This window comes from Artemia franciscana, chromosome 1, assembly GCF_032884065.1.
Source record: "Artemia franciscana chromosome 1, ASM3288406v1, whole genome shotgun sequence".
In the NCBI taxonomy this organism is placed as follows: Eukaryota; Metazoa; Arthropoda; class Branchiopoda; order Anostraca; family Artemiidae; genus Artemia; species Artemia franciscana.
The window spans coordinates 64,570,784-64,597,256 of NC_088863.1; the positions used below are offsets into that span (position 1 = coordinate 64,570,784).

The window sequence follows — 26,473 nt, forward strand, 5'->3', positions numbered from 1 at the left end:
CGATTAGCATTTGCAATCACCATTAACAAAGCTCAAGGTCAATCATTAGAAAAATGTGGTATTGATCTTAATACTGATTGTTTTTCCCATGGACAATTGTACGTTGCATGTTCGAGGGTCGGTAAACCTGACAATCTATTTATATGCAGCGAGAATTGGACAGCGAAGAATGTTGTATATTCTCAAGTTTTACGAAGTTAGTTGTATTTCGGAACAGACTGTTGTATATTCACAAGTTTTACGTAGTTAATTTGTATTGTATCTATCTATCTATCTATCTATATAAAAACGAGTTGTGTGTATGCATGTTTGTTTGTTTGTAAAAAGAACGTTTGCATATGACGTCATTATTAGTACATACGGCTTTGTATATGGACAGACAATGGGAAAGCCAAGAATGTTGTATATTTGCAATTTTTACGTAGTTTGAAACACATATATAAATCTATCTATATTCACAGGTGGGACACAGGGACACAACTACAATGGCGCGTAACTAATATGGCGCGTAACTAATATGGCGCGTAACGACTTACGCGCGCGGGGGGGGCTTGGGGGGGGCGCGAAGCGCCCCCACCAACTAGGTGTTGGGGTGGCGCGAAGCGCCACCCCAACAGCTAGTATATATATATATATATATATATATATGTATATATGTATATATGTATATATATATATATATATATATCTTCTATATATATAAAAATAAGTTGTCTGTCTGTGGATGGATGGATGGATGGATGGATGGATGTGTCAGGTGACGTCACCTGAAAAAACTGGATTAGGTGACGTCAAAACTGAAAAAACTAAAAAAAGGCAAAAACTACAAAAAAACTAAAAACTAATAAAAAAAATAAAAAAGCTAAAAAACTAAAAAAACTATAAAGGTAAAAACCAATAAAAAACTAAAAAAAAAACTGAAAAAACTAAAAAAAGGCAAAAACTACAAAAAAAAACTAAAAACTAATAAAAAAAGTAAAAAAGCTAAAAAACTAAAAAAACTAAAAAACTAAAAAAAGGTAAAAAACTAAAAAAAATAAAAAATAAAAAAAAACTAAAAAAAAGGAAAAAACTGAAAAATAAGCTAAAATAAAGGTAAAAACCAATAAAAAACTAAAAAAAAAAGGAAAAAAACTAATAAATGACGACACTCAAAGAGAAAGCGACCAGGACAAAAGGAATGTTCGATTAGCAATCAACAAAGCACCGGGACACAGGGAGTATAAATGACGACCAGGACATAAGTAAAAAAAAAAAAACTATCTATATATATAAAAATAAGTTGTCTGTGGATCTGTGGATCGTGGATCAGGTGACGTCACCTGAAAAAACTGGATCAGGTGACGTCAAAACTGAAAAAACTAAAAAAAGGCAAAAACTACAAAAAAAACTAAAAACTAATAAAAAAAATAAAAAAGCTAAAAAACTAAAAAAACTAAAAAAAAGGCAAAAACTACAAAAAAAACTAAAAACTAATTAAAAAGCTAAAAAACTAAAAAAACTAAAAAAAAGGCAAAAACTACAAAAAAACTAAAAACTAATAAAAAAAATAAAAAAGCTAAAAAACTAAAAAAACTAAAAAAACTAAAAAAAGGTAAAAAACTAAAAAAACTAAAAACTAAAAAAAAACTAAAAAAGGTAAAAAACTAAAAGAACTAAAAAAGAAAAAAATAAATGACGACACTCAAAGAGAAAGCGACCAGGACAAAAGGAATGTTCGATTAGCAATCAACAAAGCACCGGGACACAGGGAGTATAAATGATGACCAGGACACAAGTAAAAAAAAAAATTAACAAAACTAAAAAGAAGGTAAAAACTACAAAAAAACTAAAAAGAAAAAAAAACTAAAAACTAATAAAAAAACTAAAAAATCTAAAAATCTAAATAAACTAAAAAAGAAAAAAAAAGGAAAAAAATAAAGGAGAAAAACAAAACTAAAAAACGAATGTATATACAGACCGGTACACCGGGATACAAATGACGACCGGGACACAGGGAATATAAATAACGACCGGGACACAGGGACACAACTACAACGGGGACACCGGGGGAAACAGGGGGATATAAATGACGACCGGGACAAAAAAACTAAAAAGAAATAAAAACTAAAAACTAATAAAAAAAACTAAAAAATCTAAAAATCTAAATAAGCTAAAAAAGAAAAAAAAAGGAAAAAAATAAAGGAGAAAAACAAAACTAAAAAACGAATGTATATACAGACCGGGACACCGGGATACAAATGATGACCGGGACCCGGGACACAGGGAATATAAATGACGACCGGGACACAGGACACAACTACAACGGGGACACCGGGGGAAACAGGGGGATGTAAATGACGACCGGGACACCGGGACAGGGAATGGTCGATTAGCAATCACCATCAACAAAGCTCAAGGGCAATCATTAGAATCATGAGGTATAGATCTGAATACAGATTGTTTTCCCATGGACCATTATATGTTGCATGTTCAAGAGTCGGTAAACCTGACAATCTATTTATATGCAAAGACAATGGGACAGCAAAGAATGTTGTATATTCGCAAGTTTTACGTAGTTAAAACCATATATATATAGATATATCTATATTCACAGGTGGGACATAGGGACACAACTACAATGGCGCGTAACGACTTACGCGCGCGGGGGGGCTTGGGGGGGGCGCGAAGCGCCCCCACCAACTAGGTGTTGGGGTGGCGCGAAGCGCCACCCCAACAGCTAGTATATATATATATATATATATATATATATATATATATATATATATATATATATACATATATATATATATATATATATATATATATATATATATATATATATAAATATATATATATATATATATATATATATATATATATATATATATATATATATATATATATATATATATATATATATATATATATATATATATAATATATATATATATATATATATATATATATATATAAAACTTGGGAATATACAACATTCTTGGTTGTCCCATTGTCTGTGTATATAAATAGATTGTCAGGTTTACCGACTCTTGAACATGCAACATATAATTGTCCATGGGAAAAACAATCTGTATTCAGATCTATACCTCATTATTCTAATGATTGCCCTTGAGCTTTGTTGATGGTGATTGCTAATCGAACATTCCCTGTGTCCCCGTCGTCATTTATATATGCTTCACGCCCCCCAAGCCCCCCCGCGTGCATAAGTCGTTACGCGCCATATTAGTTACGCGCCATTGTAGTTGTGTCCCTGTGTCTCACCTGTGAATATAGATATAGATATATATATATATATATACTAGCTGTTGGGGTGGCGCTTCACGCCACCCCAACACCTAGTTGGTGGGGCGCTTCGCGCCCCCCCCCCAAGCCCCCCCCCCGCGCGCGTAATTCGTTACGTGCCATATTAGTTACGCGCCATTGTAGTTGTGTCCCACCTGTGAATATAGATAGATTTATATACGTGTTTCAAACTACGTAAAAATTGCGAATATACAACATTCTTGGCTTTCCCATTGTCTGTGCATATACAAAGCCGTATGTACTAATAATGACGTCATATGCAAACGCTCTTTTTACAAACAAACAAACATGCATACACACAACTCGTTTTTATATAGATAGATAGATAGATAGATACAATACAAATTAACTGCGTAAAACTTGCGAATATACAACATTCTTCGCTGTCCAATTGTCGCTGCATATAAATAGATTGTCAGGTTTACCGACCCTCGAACATGCAACGTACAATTGTCCATGGGAAAAACAATCAGTATTAAGATCTAAACCACATTTTTCTAATGATTGACCTTGAGCTTTGTTAATGGTGATTGCAAATGCTAATCGAATTGGGAATTGCAATCTTTTAAATTGAAAAGGCAGATCCGTTGAAATCATGGGAATGCGAGGAATAAGAACAGCCTCGCCCTCAAAAGGCCCTGTCAAGATTGTGGCCTCTATTAGGTTTTCCATTGTTTTTTTACGGCAAGTCGCGTGCCATTGCAAAGCTTTGGTGGGTTGATATTTCTTAAAAGTATTATTGGTACGCCTATTTTTAGTTGTAGCACGTGTGGTGGAAATCCTGAAAGATCCACGGAATTTAAAAATTCAGATGGATAATTAACCGCTTCATTTGATTCCAAAACTGTGTCGACTGACTTGTAAAGGGCTGCCTGGTCTCGAATCTGGGTCAAAACAATATTGTTGATTTCGTGGACGTCTATATTTTTGGGTGCGAGAATCACTCTTTCACTTAGTCATTTATTATTTTTATAATTTTTTAGAATATTCGGAAATACTTTTTCAATCAATTCATTTTTGGACGTCACTAAATTACAGAAATCAGCAGGTAGTTGTATACGTCCTGAAATTAAGTCTACTGGGAGCTTTCCGTTTCCAATTGCCAGCAATTGATCTGAAAATGTTTGACCAGAGTCATCGTTTTGCAATCGGACACGCATATTTGTAGTTAATTTTAATGTTTTTACGTGTGCCCATAAATTAGAATTTTTCAGGCAAGCATTCATTTCGTCTGCAGGAGTTGATCTAGGTATTATAGGTAATGTTTGCCTGAAATCTCCCGCAAGCAATATTAATGTGCTGCCAAAGGGTTTCGACTTCCCTCGCAAATCTTTCAAGCATTGATCCAGAGCCTTGAGCGATTTTTTATGTGCCATTGTGCACTCATCCCAAATAATAAGTTTGCATTGCTGCAATACTTTACCCATCCCAGATGATTTGGAAATATTGCACGTGGGAGTTTCTGTAGAATGCAAATTCAGAGGCAATTTCAAAGCGGAATGAACAGTTCTTCCACCAGGCAGCAATGTTGCGGCTATTCCGGACGACGCAATTGCCAACGCTATATAATTTTTTGATCGAATTGATGCCAGAATCAGTTTTATCACAAACGTTTTACCAGTACCTCCTGGTGCATCCAAAAAGAAAATTTCTCCAACGTTGTTATCGACACAATGCAATTATCGTATCATAAATGTCTTTTTGTTCCGACGTTAACTTGGAAATGTTATTTTGTACATACGACAATAGATCACTCGTACTGTAACTTTGTTCACGATCCAATTCTACACATGTTGAAACAGCAGCGATACGGTTAGGTGAAGGCATTCCCAAATCCTGAAGAGGTTTGTTTGCCATACGTACGCACAAATCTTCTATAATAACTAAAGTGTAGTTATAAATTTCTGATGTAAAATGAAAAGTCATATCTGACGTCTCTAACTGTTTTCGATGGAGTATATCTTCGGACATTTTTGACTTATTCTTTTCCCATAACTCTGTAGGAGCTGATGGAGAGCAAGTTGTTAAAATGATACCAAAAAATGCACGAATTTCAGTTGGGATTGATGTTTCGCACGCGTCATTGATGCAGTTATCCCAGTGTTGGTCATTCTCCAATAAATTCAGAGCTTGGCATGCACTACGGTAAGTGTCATGTATAGTACCGTTTACAGTTCTCAAATACTCAAAGGATGTCGGACCGGGTACATTCACCAAAAGCAGGCGTAGAAAGAAGCATTCATGTTGATTGGGGTGAACGGTGTAGAGTCTTCCTATCGTGGTATCTTTGAAGATGGTAGGTTGGCCGTCGACTGACTTACCCTGTTTTCGACGTTCAAATACTTTGTTTTTAGTATTCCACGTGTAATACGAAGGCACTTCAGTATACAGCAGTTTTTTACAAAAGAATCATTTTTGCAAAGCGAAAAGAAACCGGTTAACTTTGTAGAGCGTTTCGCTTATGAAGAATAATATCTCGAGGTAAAAACTGATCACCGACCATAACGATTGCCACTTCGTCGATAGTTGGAGCATTTTATCTACGCACATGTTGGCCAGGAGGCGTTTTGTCAGCGGAAATAACAATTTTATGCGTATCAGTAGGCATCAAATCGATGGCTGTTTTGAACAGACGCACTAAATTATTATTTTCGTGGAAAAGATGTTGCAATTGGGAAACGATTGTCCTTTCAACGTTGGGAGAAATTTCGCAACGTGCATTCAATCCAGAATTTCAATCACTGATGAAGTACAATTGTAAAAATTTATGATTCTCACCTGAGAATGGTAGAAGGGACCCTGCTCTATGATAAATTTGCCCTTTTACTTTGAAAGTAGACATAAATTGATCTGGATTTTCGATTTGGGCTCCAAACGACGTCATTTGGAAACATGAGTTGTATTTTCTGATTTGTGAAAAAAACGCTTAGATTCTGACGTAGTTCCAGTAAGGAAAGTCTTCAATGGCTCTGGTGGTGCAGCCAATAGAGGAAGTTTAACTTTTCCTTAGGCGCATCACATTCCCATTGTTTCACCATTGAATTTCAAGGCCTTGCAATAGGGACAAATTTTAGACATAGTCCCGATTTGAACACATCTACTCAAGCTATAATCATCGACTGGGCTGTACCTGAATGCCAGGCGATAACTTTCAGGTTGCTCTGATTCCTCGGCACGCTTTCTTTTTTTACTTTCTCTATCAGCAGCAAGCCTGATTTCTTGCTGTTCTTGTGATTCCTCGGCACGCCTTCTTTTTTCACTTTCTCTTTTAGCAGCAAGTCTGGTTTCATGGTCCTCTGGTAGTTCCTCGGCACGCCTTCATTTTTCACTTTCTCTTTTAGCAGCCAGTCTGCTTTCGCGTTGCTCTGGTAGTTCCTCGGCACGCTTTCTGTTCTTTCTTTCTCTATCAGCCTCAATCCTGTTTCCTTGCTGTTCTTTTGATTCCTCGGCACGCTTTCTTTTCTGACTTTCTCTATCAGCAGCAAGTTTTTTGGCATAGACTCTTTGAGGATCTTCCTCGGCTGTTGCCATTGTAAGTTCATCAGTCATTTTAAAGTTAAACATTAATAGATTTCTACGTGAACACGTGTCGTAAATATCTTTAATGACGTCTCCGTCATAACAAAAATGACGGCAACTAACTTCATGACGTCAGTCAACACACAAACATGACGTCACTTGACAGACACATCCACAGACAACTTATTTTTATATATATAGATATTTTTAACTACGTAAAACTTGCGAAAATACAACATTCTTGGCTGTCCCATTGTCTGTGCACATAAATAGATTGTCAGGTTTACCGACTCTTGAACATGCAACATATAATTGTCCATGGGAAAAACAATCTGTATTCAGATCTATACCTCATTATTCTAATGATTGCCCTTGAGCTTTGTTGATGGTGATTGCTAAACGAACATTCCCTGTGTCCCCGTCGTCATTTATATATTCTTCACGCGCCCCCAAGCCACCCCCCCCCGCGTGCGTAAGTCTTTACGCGCCATATTAGCCATATTAGTTACGCGCCATTGTAGTTGTGTCCCTGTGTCCCACCTGTGAATATAGATATATATATATATATATATATATATATATATATATATATATATATATATATATCTATATATATAAAAATAAGTTGTCTGTCTGTCTGTCTGTGGATCAGGTGACGTCATGTTTCTGTGTCGGCTGACGTCATGAAATTAGTTGTCGTTATTTTTGCTTTGACGGTGACGTCATTAACGGTATTTAAGACATTTGTTCACGGAAAAATGTTTAATTGTAAAATGACTGAAGAACCTACAATGGCAACAGCCGAGGAAGCTGCTCAAAGAGTTTATGCCAAAAAACTTGCTGCTGATAGAGAAAGTAAGAAAAGAAAGCGTTCCGAGGAATCACAAGAACAGCAAGAAAACAGGCTTGCGGCTAAAGAACGCAAAACCGCGCAGTTAGATGAAAATCCACCTGGACAGCGAGAGTCAAAACATATCAAAACTGAAAATGATAGCGATGATGATTGGGTTTGGGATTTTGACTTGGATAAGGTCATCAATGCCTACCAGATTTAAGTTAAAAAAACAAAGGTTCGTCGATATGTACTTCATAGTGACGCTGAAAAATAAAGAAGAAAAAGAAAACTGAAAAAAGAAAAAAGGTAAAAAACTAAAAAAAAACTAAAAAGAAAAAACACTCAAAGAGAAATTACAGACCGGGACACAAATGACGACCGAGACAGAGGGAATATAAGTGACGACCGGGAACCTCAAAGAGAAATTACAGACTGGGACACCCGGACACAAATCACGACCGGGACACGGAATATAAATGACGACCGGGACACAGGGACACAACTACAACGGGGACGCCGGGGGCACAGGCGGGATATATAAATGACGACCGGGACACAGGGATTGTTCGAATAGAAATTACAGACCGGGACACCGGGACACAAATGAAGACCGGGACACCGGGACACAGGGAATATAAATGACGACCGGGACACTCAAAGAGAAATTACAAACTGGGACACCGGGACACAAATGACGACCGGGACACAGGGAATATAAATGACGACCGGGACACAGGGACACATCATTAGAATAATGAGGTATAGATCTGAATACGGATTGTTTTTCCCTGGACAATTATATGTTGCATGTTCAAGAGTCAGTAAACCTGACAATCTATTTATATGCACAGACAATGGGACAGCGAAGAATGTTGTATATTCGCATGTTTTACGTAGTTAAAAACATATATTTATATCTATCTCTATTCACAGGTTGGACACAGGGACACAACTACAATGGCGCGTAACTAATATGGCGCGTAACGACTTACGCACGCGGGGGGGCTTGGGGGGGCGCGAAGCGCCCCACCAACTAGGTGTTGGGGTGGCGCGAAGCGCCACCCCAACAGCTAGTATATATATATATATATATATATATATATATATATATATATATATATATATATATATATATATATATATATATATATATATATATATATATATATATATATATATTTTTAACTACGTAAAACTTGCGAAAATACAAAATTCTTGGCTGTCCCATTGTCTGTGCATATAAATATATTTTCATGTTTACCGACTCTTGAACATGCAACATATAATTGTCCATGGGAAAAAACAATCCGTATTCAGATCTATACCTCATTATTCTAATGATTACCCTTGAGCTTTGTTGATGGTGATTGCTAATCGAACATTCCCTGTGTCCCCGTCGTTATTTATATGTCCCGGTCGTCATTTTTGTCCCGGTCTCCCGGTCTGTAATTTCTCTTTGAGTGTCCCGGTCGTCATTTTTGTCCCGGTGCTTTGTTGATGGTGATTGCTAATCGAACATTCCTTGTGTCTCGGTCGCTTTCTCTTTGAGTGTCCCGGTCGTCATTTATATTCCCTATGTCCTGGTGTCCCGGTCGTCATTTGTGTCCCGATGTCCCGGTTTGTAATTTCGTCAGTCGACAAACATGACGTCAGTCGACACACAAACATGACGTCACTCGACAGACAACTTATTTTTATATAGATCACACAAACATGACGTCACTCGACAGACCCACAGACAACTTTTTTTCTTATATACACATAGATTGGAGACAAAGCCAAGACAGATAGTCTGAGTGAGATGCAAAGCTAACATGAGCCATACTCAGGATTGTATAACAATGATTTCATTTTCATTTGTTGATAGATAGTCATATCATCCATCAATCGATCCAAGGGCAGAGCTTGAATTAAAATCAAGTTGCTATCAAGCCATTGGCCGATCCAGGTTGCAACGGTAGCTAGCGACCTGGGTTGCAGTTATAGCCAGGAACTTAGAAGGAGACGATCACGTCCCCATAAATCCTAACTAATAACCCATAAATCCTAAAACTAGAGTCAGATAAAAAAAAGAAAACTGTAAAATTATCTATGGTTCCTGAGTATTATAATAAAGAACAAAATCTAGATAGTGAAAGTTACAGTAAAAAACGGGTTCTGCCCCAAGTCAAAAGACATATTTAAATAGAATGTGAAGTCTTTTTTGTGGTTGTAGCTATAGGTCTAACATAGTTAAAAACAAACACGATCCAATGTAACCAAAAAAGTAGCCTAAATGACCTAAAACTGGTGTCTGAAAGATCGTTGAAATTAAGAGAGTTAATATTTTTATTCGAAAATGATATCACATAACTAGATTTAGGAAAATCAAAACTACTTTGAATATAACAGAAATTACATTAAAAGACAATCAGTTGAATAACAAACCATTGCAGATATTGGATGTAGCTAGCTGCCTGATTCTTTGAGGTTCGTCTCTTATTATTTCAAAGAAGAAAAAGCTGTAGGCTTTTTACTATTTGTAATCAGGTCTATATCTAGGTCATAATAAAGAACGAGATCTAGTCCAAACCTAACTGGAACGTTACGCACAATGAATCCGAGTTGCAGTGGTAACTTGCAACTTACATGAGACGATCATGCCCATAGTAAAAAACAAGATACCCCATTACTCTTAAAACTAGTTTAGATTTTGTACTGACACTAAAGTGCAAATTCGACTTTGGGTGTATGATAGCCGCTCTGTTGAAATAGATCTTATCTCTCTCTTCTCGTAATAGAACGCCCTGTCCTATACCCCTATATAGGAAACTAACTGTCCCTTCACTTGAATAACAAAAAAAATGTGTTGGCTTGGGAAACAAGAAAAGTTGCTTGAATTACGATATTCTGCATCAATGGCGTTTACATAAAGGATCAATATACTTAATTTACGGAAAAGAGCAAACTCCGGCCCATATTGATAAAGATACAAAAAGAAAAGTACATTCGAAAATCCTTGATTTCTTAAATTATTATTACATTAAAGAACCAACAAAGCTCACCTAGATTTCGAAAAGAGAGCATAACCCAAATACTTATTGAAAAGTTCCTTCCCTGGCTTATGATGGCATATTTGATCATAGTTGCAGCAGTAGATGAAACCTAGTCAAAGGCTCAATACAGCCTCTAGATTAAAAAACTTGAAAAATGTATTTTGAAAATACTGTATGATGAGAAAACTAATAGGAGAAAAATTCATGTTGGCTATGATATATTCGTTATATTATGAGGGTTGCAGTGGTAGCGGACAACCCAGTGAGAAAAGATCGCGCCCCATAGTAATTCGGGTTGAAGCGGTATCTATCAAACTGGTAAGAGACGATCACGTCCCATAGTAAAAAAACAAATTAGCCCATAGCTCTATAAACTTGAGCCAGATCAAAAAAAGAAGTAAAGTGTTAGAACTGCCTTGTCCAATACCCCTGTATAGAAAACTAATTTTCCCTTTGCTTGAATTGCAATGAAAATATACTCTCTTCAAAATCCTGGTTTGAAAATCAAGAAAAGTTGAAAAATCAAAACCATGATATTCTTCATAGACGTCATCTTTTCTTCTGTTTGGTTTTTGCCTCAGGTAGCTCAGAATTGGAAAATCATAGAGAGCTGTTGAATGGCTCATTTGAAAGGAAATTGACGTATATTAGAACCTTTCACCATTTAAAAGTAATTTCAGAAACAAAATAATTTCTTATTAAAAACTGTATTGGTCTATAGCTCTGTAGTTGAAAATTATAATAAAGAACGAACTCTTGCCTATGCTAACATGTATAGGCAACTTAGCTGTTGTTAATAATAGAGACCTAGTTCTAGCCCATAATAAAATAAATTATCATATGTTTTATTTTAGGCCTGAACTCACAACTTTATGATCATGTGACATACACTCTACCAGCTGAGCCACCGAAACTTTTACATTATGAAAGATTAGTCATTTTGAGATCTGGACTGCAGCGATAGCTAATAACCTAGTAAGAGACGATGACGCCCCTTAAAAAATGAAATAGCCAATAAATTCTAAAACTAGAATCAGATAAAAAAAAGTACACTGTTAGAGCCACCTTGTCTGAAACCCCTATATGGGACACTTACCGTCCCTTGGCTTCATGAACAAGGAAAATATAGTGGATTAAAAATCAAGAAAAGATAAAAGGACAAGAAAATCAAGAAAAATCAAGGCAAAGATTGATAATGGAAGAGATTGACCCCAAGATTGGATGCATTCCTCCCCATTAATCGAGGTAGAATGCCCCAGAATGTTGATACGACAGACCCCAAAAAGGGACTCCTCCGCAAGAGAATAATTCAATCAAACGAGGGCAACTTCTCCTAAAAGTGGTTAGGCTGTATCCTCCCTTCCAGATTGTTTCAATACTCCCTGAATTTTTAGAAGCCCGTTGTAGTCCTTTCAGCGGTACCTCCAGATTTTCTCTATATTGACGAGAGGACAAAAAAAATCCTCCTTTCGCTTAGGCTCTTTTCTCTCCCTGTAATGTTGAGCAGATGTTCATTTTCAAAGATATTACTGTCTACTGTTGCAGACTGAATTTTTGAAATTACTTCTCTCTTTGCATCTTTTTTCTTTTACTTTATTTCAGTTTTCCGGTTACGTAGAATAAACTATTGTCAAATTCGAATTGCACTCTTGTGTCTGCTATCTCAGATTGACTTTTTATGTTTTAGTTTCGTTTTCAAGCTTTTTTCTCTCTTTTAGTTTTCATTATATTCTCTGAGGAAATAATTAAAAAGATTCTTAAACTCTACTTTTACTTCGCACCTTTTTTCTCTTTTAGCTATCTTTATGTTTACAGAAGAAACAAATAAATGGTCATTAAATGACGAGTGAGTTACACATTGTGTTTTTCATATTGTACTCTAATTTCTTGGAATTCTTGAAGGAAGGCACACACTCCGAATTTTTCTTCAATATTCTCTTCCTTACTAAGTGCCTCATTTTGTTGCTTTATTATTTTTGCATCATCTTGGCAACACAAAGCTTGAGTATGTGGATTTTCTAACATGAGATGACAATGAAAACCACATTTTGCAGGATTATTCATATTCTCAGATGTAATGTCAAAGATTTCGTTTTTCAGCCAGAGCGGTTTTGCCTCCCCAAAATCCTGAGGATATTTTTCATTCACTCCAATACCCCTCAAACCTGCCTCTCACTTAATCTTACTATCTATCTTGGCTTATTTTATAATTAGCCATAGCTTGATGCCCACAACTACTTGATTGTAATTCAAAATGAACTGACTATAACTATCTAGACCTATCTATTAACAAACGAAATGACGTCATTTCTTATACAATCCTAACAAGGGCTTATGCGAGAATTGCCTCTCACTCAATCGAATTATCTGTCTTGGCTTTTACTATAATTAGCCATGACTTGCCCTCAACTGCTTGATTTTCATTCGACCGAGTCTGATGATTTTGAATTAAAATCAGCTGCTTATATAGTAGTCATGTAGTAGTCATCGAATAATCATGAATTACAATCAAGTAGCATGGAACATCAACCCATGGCTAATTGTAGATAAGGCCAAGACGGATAGTGCGATTGAGTGAGAGGCAAATCTGGTATAAGCTCTTATTGGGATTGTATAAGAATAATGTCAGTTCACTTGTTAATAGATTAGACTGTCTGTTATCTTTCCATGCGTCATTCCTAGGGAAGAAGAACTTAAGTAGATAGTCATAGAACTAAAATAGTCATAGACCCTATAGTTTTCCAAGTGTTTGGTTAAATATCCCGGGTAAAAAGCGGGAATAAGTTTGACTCTCTTATTTGACCAATACTTGTTTGTTAGATTGTAGAACGCCACGCCTGCCAAGTGTCTCAGGCAGGCTGACCAAGAATTTAAAATTTATATAGGGCCGGTAGATTGTGTGGTATGAGAGGTAAAAAAGTCACGCCTTCCTGTGGTCTTAGGCAGGTTGATCAAGAATTTGGAATTGACACAGGATCGTTAATTTGCATGGAATGACATGAAAACCATTGTCTAAAGTCGAGTAATGCCCATCGGTAATGAGTGCCAGGCAAGGCGATAGATTCAATTCATAGACTTAGATATCTATATATATAAAAATAAGTTGTTTGTCTGTGTGTCTGTCGAGTGACGTCACGGTCCGCATATGACGTCTGAATTATTTCATCATATACCAATTCAAAAACGAATGTATTCAGGCCGAAGTAGCTCAGTTGGTAAAGCGTTATGTTCCAGGTTCTACGTCCGAGAGGTTCCAGGTTCGAACCTTGGCCTTAGCAAAATAAAAAGAAAAAACACTAAAAACTAATGAAAAAACTAAACAAACTAAAAAAAACTAAAAAAATTCTGTGTGTCTGTCGAGTGACGTCACTGTCCGCATATGACGTCTGAACTATTTCATCATATACCAATTCAAAACCGAATGTATTCAAGCCGAAGTAGCTCAGTTGGTAAAGCGTTATGTTCCAGGTTCTAGGTCCGAGAGGTTTCAGGTCCGAACCTTGGCTTTAGCAAAAATAAAGTAGAAAAAGAAAACTAAAAAAAATAAAAATAAAAAAAATAAAAAAGGTTAATGTATTCAAGCCGAAGTAGCTGAGTTGGTAAAGCGTTACGTTCCAGGTTCTAGGTCAGAGAGGTTCCAGGTTTGAACCTTGGCTTTAGCATTAATACAAAAGAAGAAAAAAAACTAAAAAAGGTAAAAACTACAAAAAAACTAAAAAAGAAAAAAACTAAAAAAACTAAAAATAAGGTAAAAAGAAAAAAAACTAAAAAGAAAAAGAAAAAAACTAAAAAAGCTAAAAAAAGGTAAAAACCAAAAAAAAAATAAAAAGAAAAAAGGAAAAAAACAAAAAATTTAATAAAGGAGAAAAAGAAAACTGAAAAAAAAAATAAAAATAAAAAAACTGAAAAAAGGTAAAAACTAAAAAAAAAACTAAAAAGAAAAAAGAAAAAAAAAATAAAGAAGCTAAAAAAAAGGTAAAAACCAAAAAAAAAAAAATTAAAAGAAAAAAAGGAAAAAAACAAAAAATTTATTTCATCTTTATAATGACGACCGGGACACCGGGACACAGGAAATATAAATGACGACCGGGACACTCAAAGAGAAATTACAGACTGGGACACCGGGACACAAATCACGACCGAGACACAGGGAATATAAATGACGACCGGGACACAGGGACACAACTACAATGGCACGTAACTAATATGGCACATAACGACTTACGACACCGGGACACAGGGAATATAAATGATTACCGGGACACTCAAAGAGAAATTTCAGACTGGGACACCGGGACACAAATCACGACCGAGACACAGGGAATATAAATGACGACCGGGACACAGGGACACAACTACAATGGCGCGTAACTTATATGGCGCTTAACGACTTACGCGCGCGGGGAGGCTGGGGGTGGCGCGAAGCGCCACCCCAACAGCTAGTTTGTAATAAGAATAACTTAATTCAATGTTATTTGACCAACAAGTCGATTGAAATTGCAAGGGGAATAAGCGCCAAAGCTTAAAAGGGACTGTCTTGGTATGTCTTCTGCCCCCCTATGGGTGACATCTTTTTTTTTCATTTCTGCTAGAAACTTTTCAGCATAATGTTTTCATGAATTACGACCTGAATGTGAGCTACAACCCTTAGAGCTAAATGGCGTCTCTGAGTCCAGAAGTCGAACATTTCTATGCTCTAATGGCATTATCCTCGTTCAAAGATATGAATAGAATAACAACTGAAATCAAAAATGAACACAATATTTGCCAGTAATGCAGAATAGTGGCCAAACCAATAATTATCACCCGACAAAAATGATGATGCGCTAATTGTTATTGTGAATTATCAGTGATGTGCAATATGATGTTAAAATAAAATCTTGAATAACCTGGAAAATCACCACCTAATTAGCGAATATCTTTAATTCACTTCGAACAAATCTCTTAAGTGCAAAATAAATCTCCTGGACGCAAAATAACAAAGTTTAAAGAATAAGTGAATGTTATGCTAATCGCAAAAGCTGGATTAAATATCACACAGGGAAACTGCCCTGCATCACAGCACCTAATATCTACTCCAAATACCGGTTGTATCACATGAAAATTTTACTAATTTACGAAAGGACAATCGGATACTTCAGCTTAAAAAGTAAAAGGTGTAATTTGAAGTGTAATTGAAGTTTATGAAGAGAATTTATAGCGGAGGTGAAACTACTTTCTACATAAGAGAGGCAGGACACCTATCTAATAATTTGGGTCAGGGATCCTACGCCACTCCTTTCATATGGACTTTCTATCATAAATAATTTTAGAAAAATATGTAACATTTGATTAAGGAAGAAATCCCACCCCCTCCCAGAAAGATATATTAAATTTGCAAGACGAGCAAAATTTGTAAGGACATACAAGAGCTGACTATTTTCACGTAAAAAATTCCGAAGTTCCTTTCCTTGTGGAATAATTTTGCGATTGTGTCCATTTCCAAGAGGTTTTATAGGTAACTATGTTCATTTGTAAAATGAAATATCAAAAACGATATACAAGAACAATACATAACCTTTAACTATGGTAAAAATGTTTGACCTTCTAATTTTATAGCGACTTTCTTATGTAAGAGCTTCGTTCTACAATCACCATAGCCATGTATCCAGTCAATCCCTACTAAATACCAAAGAGGAAAAAGACACATTACGAGTGGTACAAGTAGCGATTAGAATAGCTTTAATAATAAAAAAAAAGTTTTACTTGCGAGTTACTTAAAAAATATATGGAGTCAAAGTAAAATAACGAAATCTTTTGGTTTCTTGCGTTAGAGGTGCCAAGGAACTTTAGATTTTTTGTAGGTATATCTATTTTTTGTCTATTTTGAAACTGAAATATTTAGGCAATAAATAACGTTAAGGTAATATTGTACTATAAACTTTTAAATCTGCAGGAATGAAATATTGAAAATTTGTAAAAAATAAATTTTCATTAGCGAACGGGTAAACTAAAATTTTTTCTTATAATCAGCACAATCTTGATTAAGTGCTGGTATCATTTTTACAGTCAGATTTTACAATTAAGTAAAATTAAGATATTTTTTACTGATAATTTGATTGTATGGAAAAGGGCTTTAGTTTCTACTGAGCAAAATACTACAACAACGCAAAAGGTGGGATTCGGAGAAGCTAGGGATTACATGAAAATGGATGTTGGGAATTCATCAGTTTTAAAATCTGTAGTTAAACAGAGTAATATAGAGAAAAACAGGTATCCATTAAAAGCAATGAATTTTACAAAATTGAAAATATAACCTTTATTATTTTATTGCTTTTAGCACAGTTTGTTTGATTTTCTTTAGGGTCATCTTTTTCAAAAAAAATCAATTTTTTGAGTTTCAAATATGATTTTACATTTGAAAAGGGAGAAATTGAATGCCTTCTACTTTTGATAAAAAATATTTCTGCAAGGAATCCATAAGCTACATTGGGAGCTTATTATTTGAGATAACGATTTGTGTCAGTAAAGAAATGAAAGATGGCTACTTATAGGCTAATATAGGCTGTTTTGTGTGCCTTTTAATTTGACAGTTTACTTTCCATCGGTGTTGAAAACTAGAGAATATGGACACTCAATAGTATATGTACGTTCATATGATTTCTTATCTAACAAAATTTCTCCCTCTGAAATAGGAGGTAGCTCTGTGAAGCCTAGAATCTTTCCTGTGGCATCTGCTTTTTCTTCTCCTTCTGTAGAGGCCCTTCGTCCAGCACCACCTTCTTTTACGCCTTCTCTGTCGAATGAATCGGATGATACAACTTGCCTTCATAATGGTCAACTTTACAAAAACAAAGAGAAATTTACTTCGACGGCAATAGGAATTCAGCCAGATAGAAGCAATCAATGCGTTCAATGTGTATGTGAGGTAAGTCTTTTGTGCAATTTCACTTTCACCTCTGACACCTCTTTAGAAGTGTAGCTTGGATGAAAAAAGTAATTGATTATCAGAATTTATCCCTTCCTTATTCAGACCACTGCTGTAACTCATATTCCACTTATTTCCATAAAGCAACAATAAAAAAAAAATAACCCGAAGAGGTCAAAGGTGCAATAGGGACTATGGGCTCAAGGTCGTTCTTTGCTGTTACTCAGAAAATCAAATTTTCAAAGCATGCTTTTAGTATCTCAACTTTTAGTTAATATGCCGTGGTTTGGTCTTTACTAGGGTTCAGCTAACTCTACATTCGTGATATCAATGAAAATTACATTGTCCCATTTGTATTGAAGTTCATCGATCCCTTATGTAACATAATCCCCATCTATAATGAAAGATTTCAATCCTTTGTGTAATTTAGGATTAGAAAAAATACCAATCCTTATATAACAGCACGGATACTGTAAAATTACAAACAGGAATAAGCCAATGGCTTTTCTTAGTTGGAATAGTAAGAGTCGATCCTAGGTATGTCATATACACCAGACAAGTGACTTTTTAAGAAAATACTTGAATTATTTTAGCTTTTATGTACTTTGTGGCATGGTTTGTTTTTTATTAGGTTTCAGCTATATCCAATGAAATTCAATAATATATCAGCTACTATAAGCTAGCGTTCGTTCTTTGTTATACTTTTTAACGACACCTATCAAGTTTTACGACAAACCTATCAACTTTGTCAACAATGTATGACCTTGGGGAAAACCCTAACTATTTTGCCATCAATGTAAGAAATTGGGAAATACTCTGTTGTTTCACTGTAAAAGCCAACGAGCTGTTATTTGGATCTTTGACCTTGAGTAAGAATATGAAAGTCCAGTGAAGAGTTACTTAGTATAACAGTTCTGAATTGATGTTTTCCGATAGTATTGTTGCTAATAGTATTTTGTTTTCTTTGGACTATTACAAAAAGAGTAATTTCTCTTTCTTGAATACTGAGAGACCAGAGGACGAGAATAGTGATGAAGTGAAAATAAGAGCTGCAAATATTGCGGTAGAGATTGAATCAGGGAGCTGATTAATTTTCGAATAGTATGAGATGCTCAGTGGGTGTGTAATATCTCGGAGTCGATTCAAGATGGATGAGCAGTTTTGCGGATATATATATATATATATATACTAGCTGTTGGGGTGGCGCTTCGCGCCACCCCAACACCTAGTTGGTGGGGCGCTTCGCGCCCCCCCAAGCCCCCCCGCGCGCGTAAGTCGTTACGCGCCATATTAGTTACGCACCATTGTAGTTGTGTCCCTGTGTCCCACCTGTGAATATAGATAGATTTATATATGTGTTTCAAACTACGTAAAAATTGCGAATATACAACATTCTTGGCTTTCCCATTGTCTGTCCATATACAAAGCCGTATGTACTAATAATGACGTCATATGCAAACGCTCTTTTTACAAACAAACAAACATGCATACACACAACTCGTTTTTATATAGATCGATAGATAGATAGATACAATACAAATTAACTACGTAAAACTTGTGAATATACAACAGTCTTCGCTGTCCCCTTGTCTGTGCGTATAAATAGATTGTCAGGTTTACCGACCCTCAAAGATGCAACATACAATTGTACATTGGTAAAGCAATCTGTATTAAGATCTATACCGCATTTTTCTAGTGATTGCCCTTGAGCTTTGTTGATGGTGGTTGCAAATGCTAATCGAATTGGGAATTGCAATCTTTTAAATTGAAAAAGCAGATCCGTTGGAATCATGGGAATGCGAGGAATAAGAACAGCCTCACCCTCATAAGGCCCTGTCAAGATTGTGGCCTCTATTAGGTTTTCCATTGTTTTTTTTACGGCAAGTCGCGTGCCATTGCAAAGCTTTGGTGGGTTGATATTTCTTAAAAGTATTATTGGTACGCCTATTTTTAGTTGTAGCACGTGTGGTGGAAACCCTGAAGGATCTATGGAATTTAAAAATTCAGATGGATAATTAACCGCTTCATTTGGTTCAACGACGAATTGGTGAAACAATTCACGGCATTTTAAAATATAATTTTCTTCATCCTGCCGAATCATTAGTCTATAGGAATAATAATGCATTCCACTGCATTTCTTATTCATTTCTTTGTTAGTGGCTGGATTCATCAATTTAATATTAAAGTGATAGCCGTCGGCTCCATCCCAAAAAATGAGAGGATATTGTAGGGCATCGTAGCATCGATGAGTTTCAGCAATTCTTAACAACTGAGCGTTTCGCTTATGAAGAATAATATCTCGAGGTAAAAACTGATCACCGACCATAACGATTGCCACTTCGTCGATAGTTGGAGCTTTGTATCTACGCACATGTTGGCCAGGAGGCGTTTTGTCAGCGGAAATAACAATTTTATGCGTATCAGTAGGCATCAAATCGATGGCTGTTTTGAAGAGACACACTAAATTATTATTTTCGTGGAAAAGATGTTGCAATTGGGAAACGATTGTCCTTTCAACGTTGGGAGAAATTTCGCAACGTGCATTCAATTCAGAAGTTCTATCACTGATGAAGTACAATTGTAAAAATTTATGATTCTCGCCTGAGAATGGTAGAAGGGACCCTGCTCTATGATAAATTTGCCCTTTTACTTCTAAAGTAGACATAAATTGATCTGGATTTTCGATTTGGGCTCCAAACGACGTCATTTGGAAACATGAGTTGTATTTTCTGATTTTTGACAAAAAACGCTTAGATTCTGACGTAGTTCCAGTAAGGAAAGTCTTCAATGGCTCTGGTGGTGCAGCCAATAGAGGAAGTTTAACTTTTCCTGAGGCGCAACACATTCCCATTGTTTCACTATTGAATTTCAAGGCCTTGCAATAGGGATAAATTTTAGACATTGTCCCGATTTGAACACATCTACTCAAGCTATAATCATCGACTGGGTTGTACCTGAATGCCCGGCGATAACTTTCAGGTTGCTCTGATTCCTCGGCACGCTTTCTTTTCTTACTTTTTCTATCAGCAGCAAGCCTGATTTCCTGCTGTTCTTGTGATTCCTCGGCACGCTTTCTTTTCTTACTTTCTCTATCAGCAGCAAGCCTGATTTCTTGCTGTTCTTGTAATTCCTCGGCACGCCTTCTTTTTTCACTTCTTTTTTCACATGTTGGCCAGCACGCCTCCTGGCCAACATGTGCGTAGATACAATGCTCCAACTATCGACGAAGTGGCAATCGTTATGGTCGGTGATCAGTTTTTACCTCGAGATATTATTCTTCATAAGCGAAACGCTCAGTTGTTAAGAATTGCTGAAACTCATCGATGCTACGATGCCCTACAATATCCTCTCATTTTTTGGGATGGAGCCGACGGCTATCACTTTAATATTAAATTGATGAATCCAGCCACTAACAAAGAAATGAATAAGAAATGCAGTGCAATGCATTATTATTCCTATAGACTAATATGAAGAAAATTATATTTTAAAATGCCGTGAATTGTTTCACCAATTTGTCGTTGATATGTATGCTAAAATTGAATCAGAACGTTTGCTATATATCTGCCTGAATCAGACCAAGCTCCGCTCTGAACAATACATTCATTTGCGAGATGCAGTTATAAATTACGGTAATACCACAAACGTTGGAAGATTAACAATTTTACCTTCGTCATATGCTGGCAGTCCCCGTCATATGCATGAATATGCTCAAGATGCTATTGCGTATGTTCGTCTCTATGGTCGTCCAGATTTATTTATTACATTTACATGTAATCAATCTTGGGACGAGATACTGCAGCTTTTACTTCAAGGACAATCGTCGGTTCATAGGCATGACATTACGGCCCGTGTCTTCCGGCAAAAGTTGAAATCACTGATAAACTACATAGTAAAACTTGAAGTGTTTGGGTCAGTGCGATGCTGGATGTACTCAGTGGAATGGCAAAAACGAGGTTTGCCACACGCACGTATACTAATCTGGCTACATAAAAAAATTACTTTGAACGAAATTGATGATGTGATTTCCGCTGAAATACCTGATAAAAATGTCGATAAGGGGTTACATGATATTATTGTAAAAAATATGATACATGGACCTTGCGGTGCACTGAACGAAAATTCACCATGCATGGCCAAAGGAAGGTGGACAAAGCAATATCCTCGACTTTTAGTATCAAACACAATTACTGGCAATGATGGTTACCCACAATATAGAAGAAGATCTACTGAAGATGGCGGTAAAACAGCAATAATAAAGAAGCGTAACGGTACCACCATCGAAGTAGATAACCAGTGGGTTGTTCCATATTCCCCATTATTATCAAAAACAATTAATGCACACATAAACGTTGAATACTGTAACTCCGTAAAGGCAATCAAATACATATGTAAATACGTCAACAAAGGCAGTGACATGACAGTTTTTGGCTTGCAGTCCGAAATCAAAGATTGCGACGAAATCGTACAATATCAGGCTGGAAGATACATAAGCAGTAATGAAGCTGTTTGGCGAATTCTTTCATTTCCAATACATGAACGTAGTCCAGCTGTTGTTCACTTAGCAGTACATTTACAGAATGGTCAACGTGTTTATTTCACGGAAACCAACGTGCAACAAAGAGCCCTGAATCCACCGGATACAACATTAACAGCTTTTTTTTCACTTTGCAAAAAAACTGCTGTATACTGAAGTGCCTTCGTATTACACGTGGAATACTAAAAATAAAGTATTTGAACGTCGAAAACAGGGTAAGTCAGTCGACGGCCAACCTACCATCTTCAAAGATACCACGATAGGAATACTCTACACCGTTCACCCCAATCAACATGAATGCTTCTTTCTACGCCTGCTTTTGGTGAATATACCCGGTCCGACATCCTTTGAGTATTTGAGAACTGTAAACGGTACTATACATGACACTTACCGTAGTGCATGCCAAGCTCTGAATTTATTGGAGAATGACCAACACTGGGATAACTGCATCAATGACGCGTGCGAAACGTCAACCCCAAGTCAAATTCGTGCATTGTTTGGCATTATTTTAACAACTTGCTCTCCATCAGCTCCTACAGAGTTATGGGAAAAATATAAGTCAAAAATGTCCGAAGATATACTCCATCGAAAACAGTTAGAGACGTCAGATATGACTTTTGATTTTACATCAGAAATTTATAACTACACTTTAGTTATTATAGAAGACTAGCTGTTGGGGTGGTGCTTCGCGCCACCCCAACACCTAGTTGGTGGGGCGCTTCGCGCCCCCCCCCAAGCCCCCCCGCGCGCGTAAGTCGTTACGCGCCATATTAGTTATGCGCCATTGTAGTTGTGTCCCTGTGTCCCACCTGTGAATATAGATAGATTTATATATGTGTTTCAAACTACGTAAAAATTGCGAATAAACAACATTCTTGGCTTTCCCATTGTCTGTGCATATACAAAGCCGTATGTACTAATAATGACGTCATATGCAAACGCTCTTTTTACAAACAAACAAACATGCATCCACACGACTCGTTTTTATATAGATAGATGGATAGATAGATACAATACAAATTAACTGCGTAAAACTTGCGAATATACAACATTCTTCGCTGTCCAATTGTCGCTGCATATAAATACATTGTCAGGTTTACCGACCCTCGAACATGCAACGTACAATTGTCCATGGGAAAAACAATCAGTATTAAGATCTATACCACATTTTTCTAGTGATTGACCTTGAGCTTTGTTAATGGTGGTTGCAAATACTAATCGAATTGGGAATTGCAATCTTTTAAATTGAAAAAGCAGATCCGTTGGAATCATGGGAATGCGAGGAATAAGAACAGCCTCACCCTTATAAGGCCCTGTCAAGATTGTGGCCTCTATTAGGTTTTCCATTGTTTTTTTTTACGGCAAGTCGCGTGCCATTGCAAAGCTTTGGTGGGTTGATATTTCTTAAAAGTATTATTGGTACGCCTATTTTTAGTTGTAGCACGTGTGGTGGAAACCCTGAAGGATCTATGGAATTTAAAAATTCAGATGGATAATTAACCGCTTCATTTGGTCCCAAAACTGTGTCGACTGACTTGTAAAGGACTGCCTGGTCTCGAATCTTGGTCAAAACAATATTGTTGATTTCGTGGACGTCTATATTTTTGGGTGCGAGAATCGCTCTTTCACTTAGCCATTTATTATTTTTATAATTTATTAGAATATTCGGAAATACTTTTTCAATCAATTCATTTTTGGACAGCACTAAATTACAGAAATCAGCAGGTAGTTGTATACGTCCTGAAATCGAGTCTACTGTTTGACCAGAGTCATCGTTTTGCAATCGGACACGCATATTTGTAGTTAATTTTAATATTTTTACGTGTGCCCATAAATTAGAATTTTTTAGGCAAGCATTCATTTCGTCTGCAGGAGTTAAACTACGTAAAAATTGCGAATATACAACATTCTTGGCTTTCCCATTGTCTATGCATATACAAAGCCGTATGTACTAATAATGACATCATATGCAAACGCTCTTTTTACAAACAAACAAACATGCATACACACAACTCGTTTTTATATAGATAGATAGATAGATAGATACAATACAAATTAACTGCGTAAAACTTGCGAATATACAACATTCTTCGCTGTCCAATTGTCGCTGCATATAAATAGATTGTCAGGTTTACCGACCCTCGAACATGCAACGTACAATTGTCCATGGGAAAAACAATCAGTATTAAGATCTATACCACATTTTTCTAATGATTGACCTTGAGCTTTGTTAATGGTGATTGCAAATGCTAATCGAATTGGGAATTGCAATCTTTTAAATTGAAAAGGCAGATCCGTTGGAATCATGGGAATGCGAGGAATAAGAACAGCCTCACCCTCAAAAGGCTCTGTCAAGATTGTGGCCTCTATTAGGTTTTCCATTGTTTTTTTTACGGCAAGTCGAGTGCCATTGCAAAGCTTTGGTGGGTTTATATTTCTTAAAATTATTATTGGTACGCCTATTTTTAGTTGTAGCACGTGTGGTGGAAAACCTGAAAGATCTATGGAATTTAAAAATTCAGATGGATAATTAACCGCTTCATTTGGTTCCAAAACTGTGTCGACTGACTTGTAAAGGACTGCCTGGTCTCGAATCTTGGTCAAAACAATATTGTTGATTTCGTGGACGTCTATATTTTTGGGTGCGAGAACCGCTCTTTCAGTTAGCCATTTATTATTTTTATAATTTTTTAGAATATTCGGAAATACTTTTTCAATCAATTCATTTTTGGACGTCACTAAATTACAGAAATCAGCAGGTAGTTGTATACGTCCTGAAATTGAGTCTACTGGGAGCTTTCCGTTTCCAATTGTCAGCAATTGATCTGAAAATGTTTGACCAGAGTCATCGTTTTGCAATCGGACACGCATATTTGTAGTTAATTTTAATATTTTTACGTGTGCCCATAAATTAGAATTTTTCAGGCAAGCATTCATTCGTCTTCAATGGCTCTGGTTGTGCAGCCAATAGAGGAAGTTTGACTTTTCCTGAGGCGCAACACATTCCCATTGTTTCACCATTGAATTTCAAGGCCTTGCAATAGGGACAAATTTTAGACATTGTCCCGATTTGAACACATCTACTCAAGCTATAATCATCGACTGGGTTGTACCTGAATGCCAGGCGATAACTTTCAGGTTGCTCTGATTCCTCGGCACACTTTTTTTTCTTACTTTCCCTATCAGCAGCAAGCCTGATTTCTTGCTGTTCTTGTTATTCCTCGGCACGCTTTCTTTTCTTACTTTCTCTATCAGCAGCAAGCCTGATTTCTTGCTGTTCTTGTAATTCCTCGGCACGCCTTCTTTTTTCACTTTCTCTTTTAGCAGCAAGTCTGCTTCCGCGTTGCTCTGGTAGTTCCTCGGCACGCTTTCTGTTTTTTTTTTCTCTATCAGCCTCAAGCCTGTTTCTTGCTGTTCTTTTGATTCCTCGGCAGGCTTTCTGTTCTTTCTTTCTCTATCAGCCTCAAGCCTGTTTCCTTGCTGTTCTTTTGATTCCTCGGCACGCTTTCTGTTCTTTCTTTCTCTATCAGCCTCAAGCCTGTTTCCTTGCTGTTCTTTTGATTCCTCGGCACGCTTTCTTTTCTGACTTTCTCTATCAGCAGCAAGTTTTTTGGCATAGACTCTTTGAGCATCTTCATCGGCTTTTGCCATGGTAAGTTCATCAGTCATTGTAAACTTAAACAATAATAGATTTCTACGTGAACATATGTCTTAAATATCTTGAATGACGTCACCGTCAAAGCAAAAATGACGACAACTAATTTCATGACGTCAGTCAACACAGAAACATGACGTCACCTGATCCACAGACAGACACACAGACAGACAACTTATTTTTATATATATAGATTTGTGCGTACGTATGGCAAACAAACCTCTTCAGGATTTGGGAATGCCTTCACCTAACCGTATCGCTGCTGTTTCGACATGTGTAGAATTGGATCGTGAACAAAGTTACAGTACGAGTGATCTATTGTCGTATGTACAAAATAACATTTCCAAGTTAACGTCGGAACAAAAAGACATTTATGATACGATAATGCATTGTTTCGATAACAACGTTGGAGAAATTTTCTTTTTGGATGCGCCAGGAGGTACTGGTAAAACGTTTGTGATAAAACTGATTCTGGCATCAATTCGATCAAAAAATGATATAGCATTGGCAATTGCGTCGTCCGGAATAGCTGCAATATTGTTGCCTGGTGGAAGAACTGCTCATTCCGCTTTGAAATCGCCTCTGAATTTGCATTCCACAGAAACTCCCACGTGCAATATTTCCAAATCATCTGGGATGGGTAAAGTATTGCAGCAATGCAAACTTATTATTTGGGATGAGTGCA

The 26,473-nt window shown here is 36.6% G+C and overlaps 1 protein-coding gene across 2 annotated transcripts in view; it reads left to right on the forward strand.

The window, feature by feature from the left end:
- LOC136032879 (chordin-like protein 2) overlaps positions 1-26,473 on the forward strand; it is a 301,335-nt gene that overhangs the window by 124,043 nt on the left and 150,819 nt on the right. For both annotated transcript variants that reach the window (XM_065713319.1, XM_065713310.1), the window contains exon 5: positions 17,367-17,599. In XM_065713319.1, coding sequence (XP_065569391.1) covers positions 17,367-17,599 — 233 coding nt within the window. The remainder of the gene's footprint in view (positions 1-17,366; positions 17,600-26,473) is intronic.